The sequence below is a fragment of the Apostichopus japonicus genome, chromosome 12 (genome assembly GCF_037975245.1).
Source record: "Apostichopus japonicus isolate 1M-3 chromosome 12, ASM3797524v1, whole genome shotgun sequence".
Taxonomy (NCBI): domain Eukaryota; kingdom Metazoa; phylum Echinodermata; class Holothuroidea; order Aspidochirotida; family Stichopodidae; genus Apostichopus; species Apostichopus japonicus.
Window position 1 is genome coordinate 18,531,836 of NC_092572.1, and position 17,519 is coordinate 18,549,354.

Genomic DNA, 17,519 nt, shown 5'->3' on the forward strand with positions numbered 1-17,519 from the left:
TTCATTCTGCTGTTGCCGTGCAGATGCATTACCAAAAAACCATCATCATCATCATCATCATCATCATCATCATCATCATCATCATCATCATCATCATCATCATCATCATCATCATCATCATCATCATCATCATCATCATCATCATCATCATCATCATCATCATCATCATCATCATCATCATCATCATCATCATCATTAAATTAATTTAGTTCTCTAAATATTCTAAATAGACTCTAAATACGGTTGCCGCGACACAAGAATACAAAAAGAAAACAAAAAACGACAAACAACTCTAAGTTTGGCTTGTATTTTAATGTTAATGAATTAGTGAGGCCCGTTACACCGATAAAGTTACATAAAAACTATCATTGGATGTGTTCTTCAAAGTTGCAAATTACTTGCACGCAAGCAATTTGTTACTCTTCTCGAGTGTTAATCAGTCTGGCAGATTCTTGTTAATACCACCTAACCTTTAACTTAGCAGGACCGTAAGCAACGAGAGGGGTGCGCATTCTCCCTTCAAATCCATTTCCCAAAGGTCAACATTCGCCTAGGCATGCATAGAATGTGCTTGGGATGACATTAAGCGCATCGAATGTCTGCAAACACTTAAAGTGATCTAGTTGCATAATATTATACAATTTCGTATCCAATCAGCCTTACTTATACAACAAAGCAAAAAGTCACGTCCCACAGTACGGTGTTTAGTATGAAAGATTCACAGTAATGAATACGTTTCACTCCCTATACAAAAATGAGACCTGGCTGTTTTACAACAAGTTTACGACACCAATTCCCCGCTAATACCGTTAGGTAGCACCAGTTTGATTAGATCACTATAACCCTTTTGAGGCAGTGTTTGATACTCATTCATGCTGATTTCATATCCATTGAATAGGCTTGACATGCCTCTTCGTGTCTATTCTTGTGAATGTTACATAAATGACGGTGATCTGTGATTTGGGCAGCGGTCAGAAATAGTCATTGCGTTTCCCCTATACCCTCCACGATGGTCATATATAGCCACTTATAACAGTATGAGGTGGTCATCGATTAACTTTTAATTGTTGCGCCATGACAGCTGGTGCTCAGCAAGTAAAATTGGTCGAACTAGATACATAGGATGATAGACAGCCAATTAGAGCTGTCCTTAGATTGAACACAATGGTTCATATAGAAACATACGAAATGTACGGAACTCCACTACTAACTTTATTTGTTAAATTGGTCTTTCCCAAGTTATCCTAAATGGGTGCAAACGACCTGTTTGAATTGACATGTTAGAATTGATAAAAACAAAGGATTATTGTGAATATTTATGCGTTCAAACAGAAGGAAGTGCTTCCATCATCACCTCAGTCAGTCAGAAGGAGAATTATTAAAATAACACCCACATTTTGTTGGACTGTGAAACTATTAAAACCAAACTTTAGCGGTAACTTATCCATTAAAAGGCTGAAACTGTTAACATGGTTAAAGAGTCATTTAATCTTAGAGATACCACTACCATGTTTAATTCAAACTACTTTAACGAGTAGGTTTGACACGTTGAAAGCTGATATGATCTTAGTAATATCCTAAGAGACTTCCGAGTTGAGTATTTATCTACATGTTATAATAAGAAAGCAAGAAGAAAAAACAGAAGCTCCAGAGAAAGAAATGGTACTCGATTGAACAAATGACATCAAACTGAAGTAAATGTATCGTCCTGTTGGAGTTAAGCATAACCTGAAAATTAAAAAGAAAATACACCATATAGAACATTTATTATTTGTTAAGACAATGACAAGGACTAAAACTATTAATTAAACAATTTGATATTGATTTCTAAACTGTTTCTACTCTGCGAGAAGCTTAATTGATTCTGACAATCTTTGCTTTGGGTAGACTTTTAGTGTGAACAAACCTATACTAGCTTAAACAAAATTAATTGCTATGACAGTCACGTGCTTCACGTGTTTCCATTTTGAAACACATCAATTCAACAGCTTTTACTATTTTTAACTTAAGAAAAATCAATTTCGATTTTTTTTTTTCAAATTGAATTTTGAATACAAGCAAACCAATATAAGCCTAACAGTTGTAAAATGCGCAATTCTGATACAAACAATGAAAAAAAAGCAACATGTATAGGCTATGTCATATTTCCTTCTATACAATTTTCTATGAACTCTTGGTATCTGGTAATCTGATGTTTATTTTCAAGATAAAATCGGACGTTTGACGTCACCGGCCAGTTTGTGTTAATGTTTCCATCAAGGCTACAATGACACTTTTTGAATGCAATAATAATGGACACCCAATGTACATGGCTTGCTCAGTGTGTACTGTGAATAAGAGGAGACATCTGTTAATCAGTATAAATTAAAGTGTGTTATAACACCGTAACATATGTTTAACATGTCAGCAGATACTACTGTGCATCCCATGTAGATGGCTTGATCAGTTTGTAAAGCGAATAAGAGACAAGCGTTAATCAATATAAACTGAAGTGTGTTATAACACTGTAGCACATTTAAGACTTGTCAGTTGTATTGGAATTTGTCCTACGAATGCTCGGATGGTCCATTTTGTTAAACATAATTTGATCTTTCCCCCCCCCCCCCCATCAATACAAATTCACATGTCCAACTACTCCTCGAGATTTATGAGGATCCCCATCCAACCCCACCAACCCCTACCACCTTCGCCAAAATGAACCCATCTTCTGTCGCCCCTGATGAGAGTTATTTAAAAGTATGAACATGAATGACTAAATTTTCTATCACAAATGAGGCCAAAACATATATGCTATTACTACCGATTGGTATGTACCTCGTAGTCGTTACTGGCAGGGTACACCTACGGTGCTATGGCAGGTATATCCAGCCTCGGTTGCTGGCGCAACCCGGCATTCCGCGCCTCCTACACATGGGTTGGGCACACAGATATCTGGTGTAGACGAAGCTGAAGTACGAAAAATATATATTTATATTTAAATTTAGTTCACAGTCATTGATATCTCTGGATATCGTGGTCTTCAGTATTTCTTTAGTTTCTTTTGAATGTACTTAAAATGCTGACCCAAAAAAAACGGAAGAATTTCCTCACCATTAATATTGAAGGAACAAGTATCCTGTTGTCCGCCGTTAACACAGACGCACGAGACTGGATTGATTGGACCAAAGAAGGAACCCCCAGGTTGGGGTGTACAGGTCGCCACACCCACGACGTTTCCGTTAAGCAGACAGTTAGGTGGATTCCAGAAATAAGTATTGCCAAAGTTATTGGTGACTGGTGGGCAAGGCTCAGCCGTAAGTCCACCTAATAATAATAATAATGATGATAATAATAATAATGTTGATAATAATAATAACAATAATGATGAAGATGATGATGATGATAATAATAATAATAATAATAATAATAATAATAATAATAATAATAATAATAATAATAATAATAATAATAATAATAATAATAATAATAATAATAATAATAAAACTATCGAATACCTTGTTCGCAGGTGGTTCCGGTGAATGAATTGATACAACTGCAAAAGAACGCTCCGCCGCCCAACTCAATACAGGATCCACCGTTTTGACAAGGATTCGGAGAACATGGGTTCCCTGCAGCTGAAGGAATATTGCAACATTGTAAGAAAACGTAATGTTAAAGTGTAACAAAAAAACATAACGGTGAAAAATATATAAATGACTGTTTTTCATAAACAAAGGTATGTCAGATTGCATAAAAGAAGTGGGAAAACAAATACATACTAACGAAACATTATGTGAACACTGCACATGTTAGCAAAATCGGTATGTTAGGGTGCAAATTATGGAGGCCCTACGAAATAGTGAGTCAAAACAAATTTCAGCAGATTGCGGAAAATAGTGAAGACGTCGACAAAATTATAAACAGTTTTCGGAGCTTGCCGACGTAGATCATTTTTTTTTTAAATTTAACATAAAGTTCATTTCCAGCTAAGTTTTCTTGTATTCTAAGAATCGAATTTAAGGGGTGGGGAATACATTGTGCCGCGACTTATTCCTCGTGGGAGATATTGTGTAGTAGACCAAACGTTTGCTGCATAATCATTGTGTTAGGGTAACTTTGCAATGTTATCCAGTCTCTTTTTTCTATCCTTTTTTCTCATTTCAAACGGTGATCAATTTAAACTTACTCAATTCAAAAGTAAAATCGCACGACGCTGTATCTCCAGCGTCCGCACATTCGCAATTAACAGTGTTACTCCCAACAACGAAGTTGGGTGATCCTGATGGTAGATTGCAGACAGCATCTCCGATTAGAGTATTTCCTCGCTGGCATGTAGGTGTAGGATAGGTCACTTGTTGGTTGGTTATCGTGGGTTGCGTAGGGCAAGCAGTTATCGTAAGAGGTACAAAAGCTTCGTTGGCTGCGATAAGAACAATCAGAAGAATTAAAGGATTACATTATAGAAGTTGATAAGATCCCAGGTCAAATTTCGATAGCAAGACGAGTGAAAGACTACGGGCCAGAGATTTTAACAGACATGTACAGAAATAGAAATATTGAGCCCATCTATCGATATTTACCCTCTGTTATGCATAAACTGATATTGAAGATCGACAACTTCAATCCATGAGATCTAAACAAAATGATATTGGATGTCGTTCTCAGACACGATTAAACAAACGACTTTGTCTAAGTAGAAGACTGATAGCGTAGATATTTATCATTACAGGGATTTATCTCTTGATATGCTTGGTTTGAGGTATTTCTTTGCACGAATAGAAGTGTTTAGCTTTTTTCTGTATGTTGAACACTGTTAAAACCCAGTTATCAGTACAAGATTGTCCTTTCCTTTACCTTGGTTAGTTTTTTAGCAATTATCCTTTGAACAACTCTGTATATCAAAGTAGTTGGGATAGCTATACTGTGGCACATACAATATACGGTCACATTCTGAGAGACAGCTCAAAGGCTCAAAAGATTATAACTTCACTTTTATAGCTACGTACAACAAATTGGGATGTTTCACAAACTTTTCAACAACAAATGGTGTTAGACTTATATGAAGTTGTAAGAACATTTCAAGTTGTTTCAGTCAGAATTATAACTACTTAATATAACAATGAATACACGGTAAGTATAATAGGCCTGCACTGAGGAGCTGAAATAACCACATTTGCTACAAGGGGGGGGGGGGCATCCATACGTTTATTATCCCTTGAAATTGGATATCTTCAACACCGGAATCGCTACAGAAACGTCACTAACAATCACATTTGTCTATTACGTTGCACTGTGACTTATCAACATTATAAACATATGTCTGAAAGTCATCTGTTAATCTTAACATATATGTTGATATTGAATACATTGGTACGTTCTCCACTCTGACAGATGAATAGATATACAGATAGATGTAGACACAACCATGTACGATACTTATGCGCGCATCAGCTTCGTAGGAGTAACCTATCATTCGAGGAATATCGAAACTCGCTCAATATAAATCAATATCTTACCAGTTATTTCAGAAAGGGATAAAATTCTCTCATAAATGTTGGACGCCTCGTCAACTACGGTGGCCCTGGAAAACAAATATAAAACTAATATCAAGCAAAAATCAGGGAATATATTTTACACGTATATACTGATATGTGTTTGCACAGTGAGACCAATTGTGTCGGCTCACATATTTTGCAGCTTCCCCTTGATCTATGATACAGGTGGCCCACTCTTACACCTAAGCTAACCGAACAGCCACACTGTTGGAACTTTGAGGTTAGATCCATTCATTTCAATTACTTGGGTGTATTTAGTATTTTAGTATGTAGCAATGTGGGACGATACTGCACAACACCGTCAATGTTTTAAATATGTGCTTTGTTACTATTCAACAGAATTTGAGCCATATATTGTATTCATTTGGTGCATAAAGCAGTATGCAAAGCATTGTACCGCACAAAACGGTTTTAGACTTATTAAGTTCTTGAAATTCGTTAAGGATGACTGAATACTGCATATGTCTATTATGTAGAATGCGATATATTTATTGGGTATACGTTTGTTCTAAACTGATGTGGAATATATGCTGGTTAACTGAACTAGTACAGGGTGTACATTGTGAAGTACTATACCGTATATATAGTTCGTTACCGTACAACTCCTTCGAGAATTCATTGACTTATGATAGTTGTGTAAGCACCTGTATTGTATTTGGTATGCTTCTTGACGGTAGTGCTTGGGACCCTACACCAGACTGCAACTATACTGATATCAGCCATTTGTAAACTGTATATATAGATGATATGCTATGTGGCTGCACAACGCTGCGCATGTCATGAGACTATAGTATAGGGTTGTACGCTTATAGATGTATGATATTTGGTATTTTGATACTGTTCTCATCGCAATACAGCGCATTGTAGTGTTATTTGCCGTTATCGGTTTCAACTCACACAAATTGCAGATTTCCATAACTGACAAGTGGTGGGATCCATGATGTGACCAGAGGCAAATTCCTTGCGGTCCGTTCTGAAGTTATGACGGTAGCCATTCCGAGGTCACCACAAGCTAGGAATTCTAATTCTGGATTGCTATCAATATTGAAGGATCCCACGACGGCGCCGTTATCAACTCTTCTAGCCTGAAGAATTACAGATGAGAACTGAGTCCGACCATCTTGAGAAAACAAGAACACTGTAAACAAAGAAGAAAATGTATTAACTTAACTTGTTTTCTTCACAATTATAATGATTGAGATGATATTTGAACACTTTCCTTCTCCAAAGCAAAGAAATTCAAGCAATATGTATCTAACATGTAATAATAAAATTACTTAGGAATGCCCTAACTTTGAATATATTCCATCAAATATACTTCATTTGTAGTTAATCAAAAAGTGATTTTCCTTCCATATTGAATTTCTCACTCTAATGTTTATATTGAAACAGTTTCATCATTTATGCGATCTTACTATGATCACCAAGGAATAATTTAACATTTCATAGATTCCATCCTATATAATTCATTGTAGTTAATCAAAAAGTAAACGTTCCCTTTCATATTCTCACTCAAATTCAAATTTAATTATTGAGCTATGATATAGAAGTTTCATAAATGATATTGTTCAGTGCTATATACTTTTGTACAAGGCGCTGTATAGCACATTTCAAATATCATTGACACTTTATCGGAGTCGACGACTATAGGATCACTTACATGGCAGAACGCTGGTATATGAGTTTGGTATTTAAGGAAGGCTGCAATCTTATTATACAAAAAGAGTTAATTAAAAATGTTTTCTCTTGATTTGACTATATCAGGCGGCTATTTTTAAACAAATTCAGTATTATCCATAATGAGCTATGACTTTCTCAGAAGTTCGCCCATTTAAAACCAATCCCCCCCTCCCCCTCCTCCTTTGGTAAGAACCGATATTGGACTGAAGGCCTGTGAGATGTGAAAGCTATTTCAGAGTAAATCCTTTTTCTGATGGCCGCATTTTGTTCCACATCCCTGCCGCTTTCTGGGTTGTATGGCATAAAAGTGTGGCGTGATCCATGGTTTCACTATATATGCAAGGGTATCGTGTATTCTAACTGACGCCCCAACCAAAAAATGGCTATACAGGGATGGCCACCAACCAAGACTAGACAACTCAGTTGGTAGAGATCTGGGCTTGAAATCCAGATGTCACTGGCTTGAATCCGCTTCTATCCATACAGTTTCCAGCCACTTTTCCTTTATTCATTATATTGTATTTATGTTGTGCATGATAATCAAAATGAGAAAGAAACGAGAAGAATCTTGAACAAACTGAACCTTCAGGCACATTAACGCATCGGGTCCTTATCAGAGCTTTGTTTGCCCCTGAAATTTCATCCAATTACGTTGTACGCCCGCAACCCCTTCTACCCACTACCCACACCAGTTAACCGGAGATACCCTTTTACGCTTCTTCAGTGGTTTAAGACCTACGTAAGCCTTAGTTTTAAATGTGTGAAGCCCGTCGTGTAGTGTCAAATTAAATGAGTTCATATATTAACCTCAAATGTTGAAAGGGGATTTTTTTATGTATTTGTTCTAAGGCGGTATTCTGGGTGCAGTGACCTAGAACCAGTGAACCAATATTGTTGATTGTCACAAACCCAATGGAGGTATTTCATTGTAAAGCCTTACTCGATATTACTCGTTTCGCTACAAAGGTGTTTACTACGGAAGGATATGGAGTAAAGGAGTCTATGGGCTCATGCTTGATCAAACGTCTAATACCGTCTAATTCCTATAGGAAATATTGTGTTTTGTTTACTCCTTGAGAATCGCTACCGGTTCAGGGTCATCTAGATTTACTTTGACCTATGCGTTGCACAATAACATAAGCATATAGAGGTTACTCAAAACAAACAGTCGCGCCTGTCGATAAACAGGCTTTGTGGCTATATGAAAGAAATTATCAGTTTCAATTATATACCCAAAACGTATATAAAAAATAACTGGAGCCATGTTTGCACTTATGCAGAGCTTATTTTGCTATATTCGACCTCTAAATCCCCATACGCCTATGATTATACAATGAATGGTGCAACGCCATACGGTACTTTCTGATTCATTCATCTTTTCATTTGTCCTCATTTCTTTCCAATAACTAGCTGGAATGCCTATACATGTTTTGCTTCTTTTTTTCAAATCCACATTGAGGTCTTCCAGACAGTATACTGTAAATTGCTGACTTTTTTGGCGTAAAATAATGCATATCACATTTTACGCTCTGGCATGTTGGGATCCTATAAACTTGACTAATCTGATTTCGTGGTACTACGCATTACATTTCAAAATTTACCTACATCTGTGCTGACTTCAAGGAAGGATCACAACGTCATGTTAAGTGAGGCGGTAGTAAGTTTATGGTCCCGTCCGACCCTGGTGGTCCCATACCATATCAGTTTTTGATAACCAAGGCATAATTATATCAGTTTTCATACTGTTTGGAAACATATCTTTGAGTGACTTTGATTAAGAGGTAATGAGCAGTGATGTAATTAACTTTTCCATAATGCGTTAACAAGTATTTTAGCTGAACTTACTCTCATAACGCCTAAAGAGGAATTTCACTTTTCAATACAAAGTGTATTAAATATCCAATGTTGAAACTTTGAAACGTTGAAGCAAATAACGCAGCGCTAGATTGCATACTTTGATTATAGGATGTGTACTGAAGTTGTTACATGTAACTCATTGTAGGTTTACCAAAATCAACTTTTGACATCATATTTCACACCGGGTATTTAATGTCACCAAAATATAAATGACCACATTACTGACCTAAATGTTTCATTCAGTCAACGACACTTGTGTGGTGATTTATGGTTATATGCTTTTATCGCAATACAACAACACCAACATTGTCATACAGCACTTCCTGAATAGATGTTTGTCAATTTATTTTGAGAATCCATCGGTGTGCATAAAAGGGTATGTGAGATGTGGGGTGACATCCCCCAGCGAAAATAAAATGTCCGTCTAACTTCGATGCTAAGGCGGTCTTAAAGCGTGGTCTTACACCCGGTAAGTGAGGGCATTACAACAAAACTGACGCAGACCTAACAACATTGCTATCTCTGTTTCTCCCTTCCGTCCTCATTTCCAAGATTCCCATGCACGGATAATATTTGCCTCACAAAATGCTGCAGCTTCCGGCGTTCAGTTTATATATTTGACTGCTAACAGAATTTCAATTCTTCTAAGAAGTGTATTTCAGTGCTCTGAAATCGCTTCAAATAGCAAAGAAATATCTACAACGCTGCAGCTGAAATCCCCATAATCCACAAAAGATTTCTTTTTCTGTTCTGTTAGCTTTAACAGAGCTATTCAAGACCAAGTGATATCACCACATGCTACAGTCTCTCTGAATCCCTACCACGGTTTTGGATTATATCACATATGAATTGAAATCTTCTCTCTTACATGTTTTTTCTTAATATATAATTCACTAGCTTTTCACTCGCAACCGATAACTTTGCCCCCTTAACCCCACTGAGGCCCTGAGATATATTCAATATTACTGAAATGTAAATCCTTGAAAGTTCTGACATGTATCTATGTTGCTTTTTTGATTTGTTATGCTGTAGTTTAAGTGGAATTTGCTTTACTGTGCATATGAGTCTGATGTAATTATAAATCAAATTGCCGCTATTGTTGGTTTATTTAATTGAGAGAACAAGGTCTTCATATTGTAAATATCAAGTATTCTTTGATATTCTTGTTGTGGACTTAGAAAGCACATTTGTAATCAGTTTATTTTCAATTGACAGAAAAAGATCCACATTTAACAGTAATTTCGTGAGATGAATATGAGAATCGCTCAGACAGACAATATGATTGCGTACTAAGCTAGTTTAAATCATTAATTAGTATTCGCAATGAATTTATTTAAAGACATCAGGTTGTGTCCAAATTATAAATGTGTAGATTTTGTGATCGAAATCTCCAAAATGAGTACGACGAAATATAATTTATGAAACCCTTTTGTAGCTTAAAGTAAATTACATTTTGTTAAACAATGTACTAACATAAGGCTGTATCACACGAAACTAAAACCATTTGAACGGTCTTTGATACGATTTGCATAAGAGATGGGTTAAATAATTTAGATTGAGTGTTTTCAATATGTTTCAAACGCAACTGCATAGGCGTAGGAAGCGGGGACTGCAGTCCTACAATCAAATATTTTTGTGAAATTCGGGCAATATGCTGAGAATTTTCGGGCACCTACTGAAAGAAAAATAAATTGCAATGTGTTTTCCAATGGTTAAACTGATATTATTATTGCCATTATTATTGTAACGACTTCCCAAAAAATGGTAACAACACGGCAAATGATTGTATGTCATTGGCATGCGATGTAGTAAGATGCATGACTATATGATACGTACATTAAGATGTTGAACGCACTCGAAAAATTTTGGTTATTTTTTTCGGGCAAGTCGTTACAGCCCCCCCCCCCCCGCCCTCAAATCAAATTGGGTTCCTACCCCTATATAAGCAAGTTATCTTCCAAAATTTAAATCTGACGTATATATCTTTAGAGTTAGTTTATACTGGCACTACCTTTATTAGGTTCGTACTGAAGGAAATCACTCACTCACTCAATCACTGGAAAGGTTTAAATTCCTGGGAGAAATGCATTTGCAGTATAATTTATGCATAACTTAATAATACGCAGTACCCAACCGATTTGAAACCTAACTTCGCCTCCGGAGGCGCAGTCGCAGTCTATGTCGCAGTTATTTAACAGAGTGTGTTCTATCTCGACAGCGACTACGCCTCTACACTCAGTGGAGTTTGTCATTTATATGAAGGCTCCCACATAATGTTTCGCTGATCTCAAAATAAGAGCAAAAACCATAATCGCTTCTCTGTCACTTAGCCTGCCCGTTTTTACAAAGGTGTTTGCCGCTAGTAGCGGAGTATGATGTAGTTGCAATGATTCACAAGCAATTTATATTCTGACATTCATATCTATCGTTCGGATAATTTCCATTTTATTAGCCAATCGAGGTATAGGCTATAGGGATTTTTTATATAGGCTTTTGACCCCAAATCTCCTCCCGCTGCTCACGAGATTAGATTCATCTGTTCATCAAATTGACAACCTCCTAAACTGAGTCATGACAAGAAGAAGAACCGTCTATTGTGTCATTATTATTGGTATCTGGATAAGATTAGTATCCAAACAAGAAGAGAGGAAATGTTGATATCTAAAAACAAATATGATTTTAATTTCTCACCTTGTACAGAAGCACCCCCGGGAGAGTAAGTTGTCGGTGAATACGCAAGGGTAAAAGGAGCGTTGCCCCCAACAACTGTACCGACGCCAGAAAGAGCGGTTAGGTCATCACATGACGATGTATCAAATGCAGGCTGCCCCAACACTCCGCTCCAGGTAGCCACATTAATGACCAACAACACAAATAGGCGTAAGTCCATGGTAGCATACGATAGAATTATCTCTACGAAGTACGTATAAGAAGAGGTATAACTGCCGATGTGATCCTAACAACTTCGTGATCACAATTTATATCAGCTAACCTACCGAACCATCGTAACGGATGAGTAAGTATCGGGTGGTTCAGCTCGTAAATAGCTCATAACTAATAACTCACTGACTCTACCGGAAATGGATGAAAAGAGCTCAGTGCGGTTTTGTCCGGAATTGTAACCAATGAGAGCGGTTAGGAGAACAATAATTTGTTTTTTTTTAATTCCGTGACGATGGTACGTGGCTGCAAAGTATCGTAAACTATTGTTGAACTTCACTGTTTGTTAACTTCACACTGTGAATACATAGTATGAAGCATCCGTTAACATGGTATAATACTGCGGTTTTTAGGAACTCGCTGTTACCCGAGTCTACCCTGCGTATTTCCACTGATTCGGTGTTACCCGGGGGTTAATAAGAGATGCTCGTCGCCCCAGACCGGAAACAGGCACCATGATCGCGATCTGTGCCCCCTCCCCTTCCCACTAACGCGCTTATTTTAAGCACGATTAAGCAGGTTCTGGAATTTAGCGAAAGTAATAGATACTATAGTCATACCATCTTTTAATTGCTAAACTAGTTTAGTCACTTTACAAGGTTCATCATTACACCTTAAGGATGATTTATGAGAAGAGTGTTTAGCATAGTATTTGTCAGCAATCGCCACTTTAACCTTCCTATTTCTGAAACGAATTTAGTTACTTCTGACTCATGTTAAATAAAAGTTTCATTTTACTGGCCACATGACCTAACCACCTTGTGGCATGCAACCTTATGGCTTCTACACTATCACGGTACTTACCAATTTACTTATGACAGCTTTTTGTCTTTTGTTTTTGTTTTTATTTATAGAAGAGGTTAATATCAGCAATGGCCTATAATACTTCCATAAACCCTTTTCTCACATCGGCGTATACAATAACCAGGACAGTCAGTCCCCAGACGGGCGAAAAGTGCTTTCTTTTCTTGTAGAATATGCACGGGGTTTCTTGACGTCACTCCTCGTTAACATTTTGAAGGTCAATTTCTCAGTCATTAACTAATTTATATGTCTGGTACTAACTGAATTTGATGAAGAAAAGGTGTTTAATCCAATATTTATTAACAAAAGACACAAAAAGGGGTGGAATGGGAATTTCGGCCGTATTTTCCGAACGTAAATTAACCACTTTCGAACTGTTAGAAAATTTTTTTTTTTTGGGCATGAATATCATCATTTCCAATTTTGAAAACGAGTATATTCGCTGAAAAACTCCTTTAATACGAATAAGTATCCATTTCTCTTCAAATCATTCTGTAACGAAGTCAAGTTCACGGCAAATAAATACGCACACGAATACAGGTTACGAATACAGGTTACGAGTCAAGTGGTGACTGTCCCGTTTCACGTTGGTATACGTACTGTGCGAAATGCTTTAACTAAGCGTGATAAAACTATTGGAATTGATTTATATAATGGAACTCCATGAGTATATCGAATGATAAGAGTAACAATTCATGGCCGTGAAGTGACTTTTCTCTGTGTATAGGGGCATAAGGACGCCTTGGGATCATGAAATACTCACTGTCAATACATCGAATTGGTACATCCACACGTTACAATACATGCAAGAAATGCCATAACGTAACACTACTTTTAGCACTACTCGCTAAAAACGGGCTCTCAACACTGGTTTGAATTAATCAACAGCAATAATTTAATTCAGAGACTCTCGTGAAGATGGACCCACGCTGGTGCTCTTCCAACTACAAGCCCTGCCACTGCAAAGACTACAAGCTACGGTAGCCTATAGAATAAAATTATGGTACATACTTATTTAACTTTACAAAAACTGTACAGACCATATTCTGTAAAACCTTTTAAACCTTTATATTGTTGTCATGCTTGTTTTGACAGCCGCATATTGACCAAATCTGGTGCATATAAAATAGTATGCCATCATATACAAACGACATCATGACATATAGTATGAGTTGCTTTGGTGTATGTTTCAACTAAGGCAATTATGATACAATCCACTAATGGGTGAAATTTATGGTAATTTGTGGTGTACTGATTATAATTAAGACAAGTAGGGAAACTGTTGTGCAACTGGGATACAACTCTGGTAAATTAAGGGTGAAACTGTGGTATAATTAAGGTAAAACCATGGTACAATTAGGATATAACTAATTTGGTACAGCTCTAGGGTAAAATTGTGGTAAATTAGGGTAGAACTATGGTAACGCCCATAGTCCACATAGAGTAAATTTGAGATAAAACGATGGTGAAGATGGAATAAAAAGTGATAAAAACCATGGTGAAATTGTCGTATGGTACTATGGAAAAACTGTGGAAAACCGCATCCATAGGACCAAAATACCAGTCCAATTTTGGTATTGTTCCACAGATTACCATGGAAAATTGTGGTATTTTGCCGTGGTTAGTGTGAGAGGCATTTTTTCCTAGGCTAAACTTCATCTTCAGAGCTTGCATACTGTGTTTAAGAAGATGAGCAATTTCTGCTCCTATATTTCAGGGCTATAGTAATATAATGACTATGAAGTATGATGTGTGTACACCATAGTTTGACATAGGCGTTTGTCACGAACCAAAGCAATGTACATCATTACGTGTACACGCAGAGCCAATGCAAAGTCCTAACATCTGTATTACATAGCGCTGTGTTTTTGCCGTAAGTTATACGCTGATTAATGACAACACTAGGGCAATTTTGGTATAAATGAAAAGAGCATAGTCTAATCTAGCCATTTGTGCGATAAATGTGCATTTTTCTTCTGTAACGAAGTCAAGTTCACGGCAACTTTAACGGGACTTTTTTGGGAGCCATGCAAAAAGGCGCATATTCAATTGAGATTTATCAGAGAATACGACTAAAATTGAATTGTTTACTGTTTAATTACGAAAAATAAAAGTTGTGAGATTCAACTTACCGCGTCATGGTGACTAGCGACGGCTTCGCATGCATTATTCAAACGCTTAAACAAGAGGGGTAGGTCTCAAGCAGTTTCGCGGAATTTCATACGTCTGGCCAAATTTTTGGGGCGGGGCTACAAGAAAACTGCTACATAAACACGAACAGTAGACGATATGATTCGTTGTACCTTCGCAGCACAAGGATCCTTGGTGTTTTTGTACGTACACCAGCGGGAATATGATATGTTGGAAGTGACCACGGCCGCAGGCAATCTATAAGACCCTGACAGTAGATGTTCGAATAGCAGCCAGGATTCATGCAGATCAAGGTTAATGAGATGCTGAAAGTGAATCTTAATAACTTTATCATCCAAACTTAACCAAATATTCTCAACTAAACCGTAAATTTAAATGGCGTTCTGCTGTCTACGGAAGGCCTATCTTTGAAACTGAAAAGGGTTGAATAATATGAAAGTAGCACCTGGGAGCACGTCACATGACCATTGTTGGTTGGTACGTTTTCGTACGGTGGAATGATCCTTCCTAGATTTATATTTTAAGTTTCACTTTCTTTTATTTGATACCATGCTTTTATCATACTCATGTCCTCCTTTCCTGTCCAATCTTGATTCTTAATAAACACAGTTTTTGCAAGAGAATACTTTCTTCATATCTTATGTAATACCCTTACCGCTAAATATCCCCTACCCCATACCCTCCCACAACAATATTGTTGCCTTTTTTCATCTCAAGAAACCTTGGATGTCGAAGTGCTATGAGTTCCACGGACGTAATCTGATAAGAACATACCTTGTGATAAGTAAATCTTCGTCTTATTCATTCCAAGATAAGTCTGATTTACACACGATTATGAAATACGTTGAAAGTCGTTTGTCATTTCTGTCCCTTTCTTTGTTAGTGCTGCCGTTTACACATGTCCCCTTAATGTTACGTATCATGCAAGTGCTTCCATATACATTTATCAGCAGACCAAAAAAAAATGTATTGGTTGTTGAATGCGGTTATTGATGCCAGGTTCCATAAGATAGATATTTCTTAATAATGATGAGACGAGAATACAAAAAGAATAAAACACAAAGGTATATTTTTTGGAGTTTTTTGTTTATTGTAAAGTTGTGTCTCTGTTAGATTTACTCGAAATTTTGAGAAAGAAAAATTTTTATACTAATTTTTAACAAACTTGAAATTAGATTCATATTAAGACATTCTCTGAATCATCTCAAGTCTTATCGAGATTGTCTAGTTATTCAAACTTCCTCACTGTCAGGGCCGGCGGAACCGGGAGCTATGGGGACATGTAAACCCTCTCCTTATATTTCTCGTCTGTGTTGCAGTTCCCCTGTGTTGCAGTTTTATAAATAAGCTTATAAAAGTAGCGCTGTAAGTGTGCAGTTTAATGCACTCATATACGATACATCACTTTTTTATCACATTCTCTTATCAAGCAAGAATAAACTGATTACCACAACATATATAATTCTACGTACCGATTGCCGGTACTGGGAGAGTGTCCCTAAGTCTATATTGAAACCATCAGAGGAGAAATAATCCCTAGCTTTTTCTGCTTAGAGAACACCGGTTTGCAGTACGCTCTTTTCGACACAAGCAACACACAAGATGTCAGAAAATGGATGGCTGATAACATGCTTAAGCTTAATGATGACAAGACAGACGTGATACTTTTCCATTCAAAATATAGCAAACGAACGATCCACCTTCCTTCATTGATAATGGGCAATGATATCATTCCACCCTCGATATCAGTACGGAAATTGGTGTGTTATTTGACTATGAAAAACCATATAAATTTAATTAGTCGCTCTTGTTACAACCAATTACGTATCATCGGGAGAATTCGTCCATCTCTTAACGAGGAGGTAACCAAGTCTCTCGTCCATTCGCTGGTTAAATCTCGTCTTGACTACTGTAATGCTCTCCTGAATGGAACGTCATGCTCCTCAATCAAATAACTACAGAGGGTCCAGAATACGGCTGCCAGAATTATCACCAGAACCCGTCGTTACGAACACATCACTCCTGTACTCCGAGACCTGCATTGGTTGCCAATTCATCGCCGGATAAATTACAAGCTCATTCTGCACGTTTTTCGTATTCTTCATGATCAACCTCCGAGTTATATGACTGATTTGGTGAAACGCTACACGCCAGCTAGAGCATTACAGTCCCAAAGTCATCTTTCTCTAGTTATTCCTCGTACTAACGAAGTCAAATATGGATATTGTTCTTTCAGTGCAGCAGGTCCTTAACTCTGGAATTCTCTTCCTCATCACATGAAAAATGTCACATCTATTGACACTTTTAAGAAGCATTTAAAAACTTATCTTTTTAGGCTTGAGTATGTGCATTAATCTCATTCGTTGTTTCATTCACATCGTTGTCTTATTCACATTACTGTGACATTACTGTCACATTAATGCCCATTTTTATGTATATTTATATTTTTAGGTCCTTTATTATGGTTTATAACTCTGCCTTATATCATTTTTTTAAACTTTTAATGCTGTTGTTATTACTTTTAGGTTTTCTTAAGTTTGGTAATTTTATATT

The 17,519-nt window shown here is 36.9% G+C and overlaps 1 protein-coding gene across 1 annotated transcript; it reads right to left on the reverse strand.

The window, feature by feature from the left end:
- Positions 1–291: 291 nt before the first annotated feature.
- LOC139977151 (uncharacterized) lies at positions 292–12,078 on the reverse strand. The gene is made up of 8 exons (XM_071986304.1): positions 11,763–12,078; positions 6,432–6,672; positions 5,496–5,560; positions 4,166–4,399; positions 3,495–3,614; positions 3,091–3,303; positions 2,815–2,946; positions 292–1,728 (listed from the first exon to the last, which is right to left on the reverse strand). The coding sequence occupies exons 1-7, from the start codon at positions 11,959–11,961 to the stop codon at positions 2,825–2,827; spliced, it is 1,194 nt and encodes a 397-aa protein (XP_071842405.1). The 5' UTR covers positions 11,962–12,078; the 3' UTR covers positions 292–1,728; positions 2,815–2,824.
- Between the last annotated feature and the right edge of the window lie 5,441 nt (positions 12,079–17,519).

Bases quoted from the DNA above. Each gene is read 5' to 3' on its own strand.
- LOC139977151 (XM_071986304.1), bottom strand. From the start codon at position 11,961: ATGGACTTACGCCTATTTGTGTTGTTGGTCATTAATGTGGCTACCTGG. The intron at 3,615-4,165 runs GTAAGTTTAAAT...ATATTCCTTCAG, and splicing joins CGATTTTACTTTTGAATTGA to CTGCAGGGAACCCATGTTCT. The intron at 3,304-3,494 runs GTATTCGATAGT...TATTATTATTAG, and splicing joins CGGAACCACCTGCGAACAAG to GTGGACTTACGGCTGAGCCT.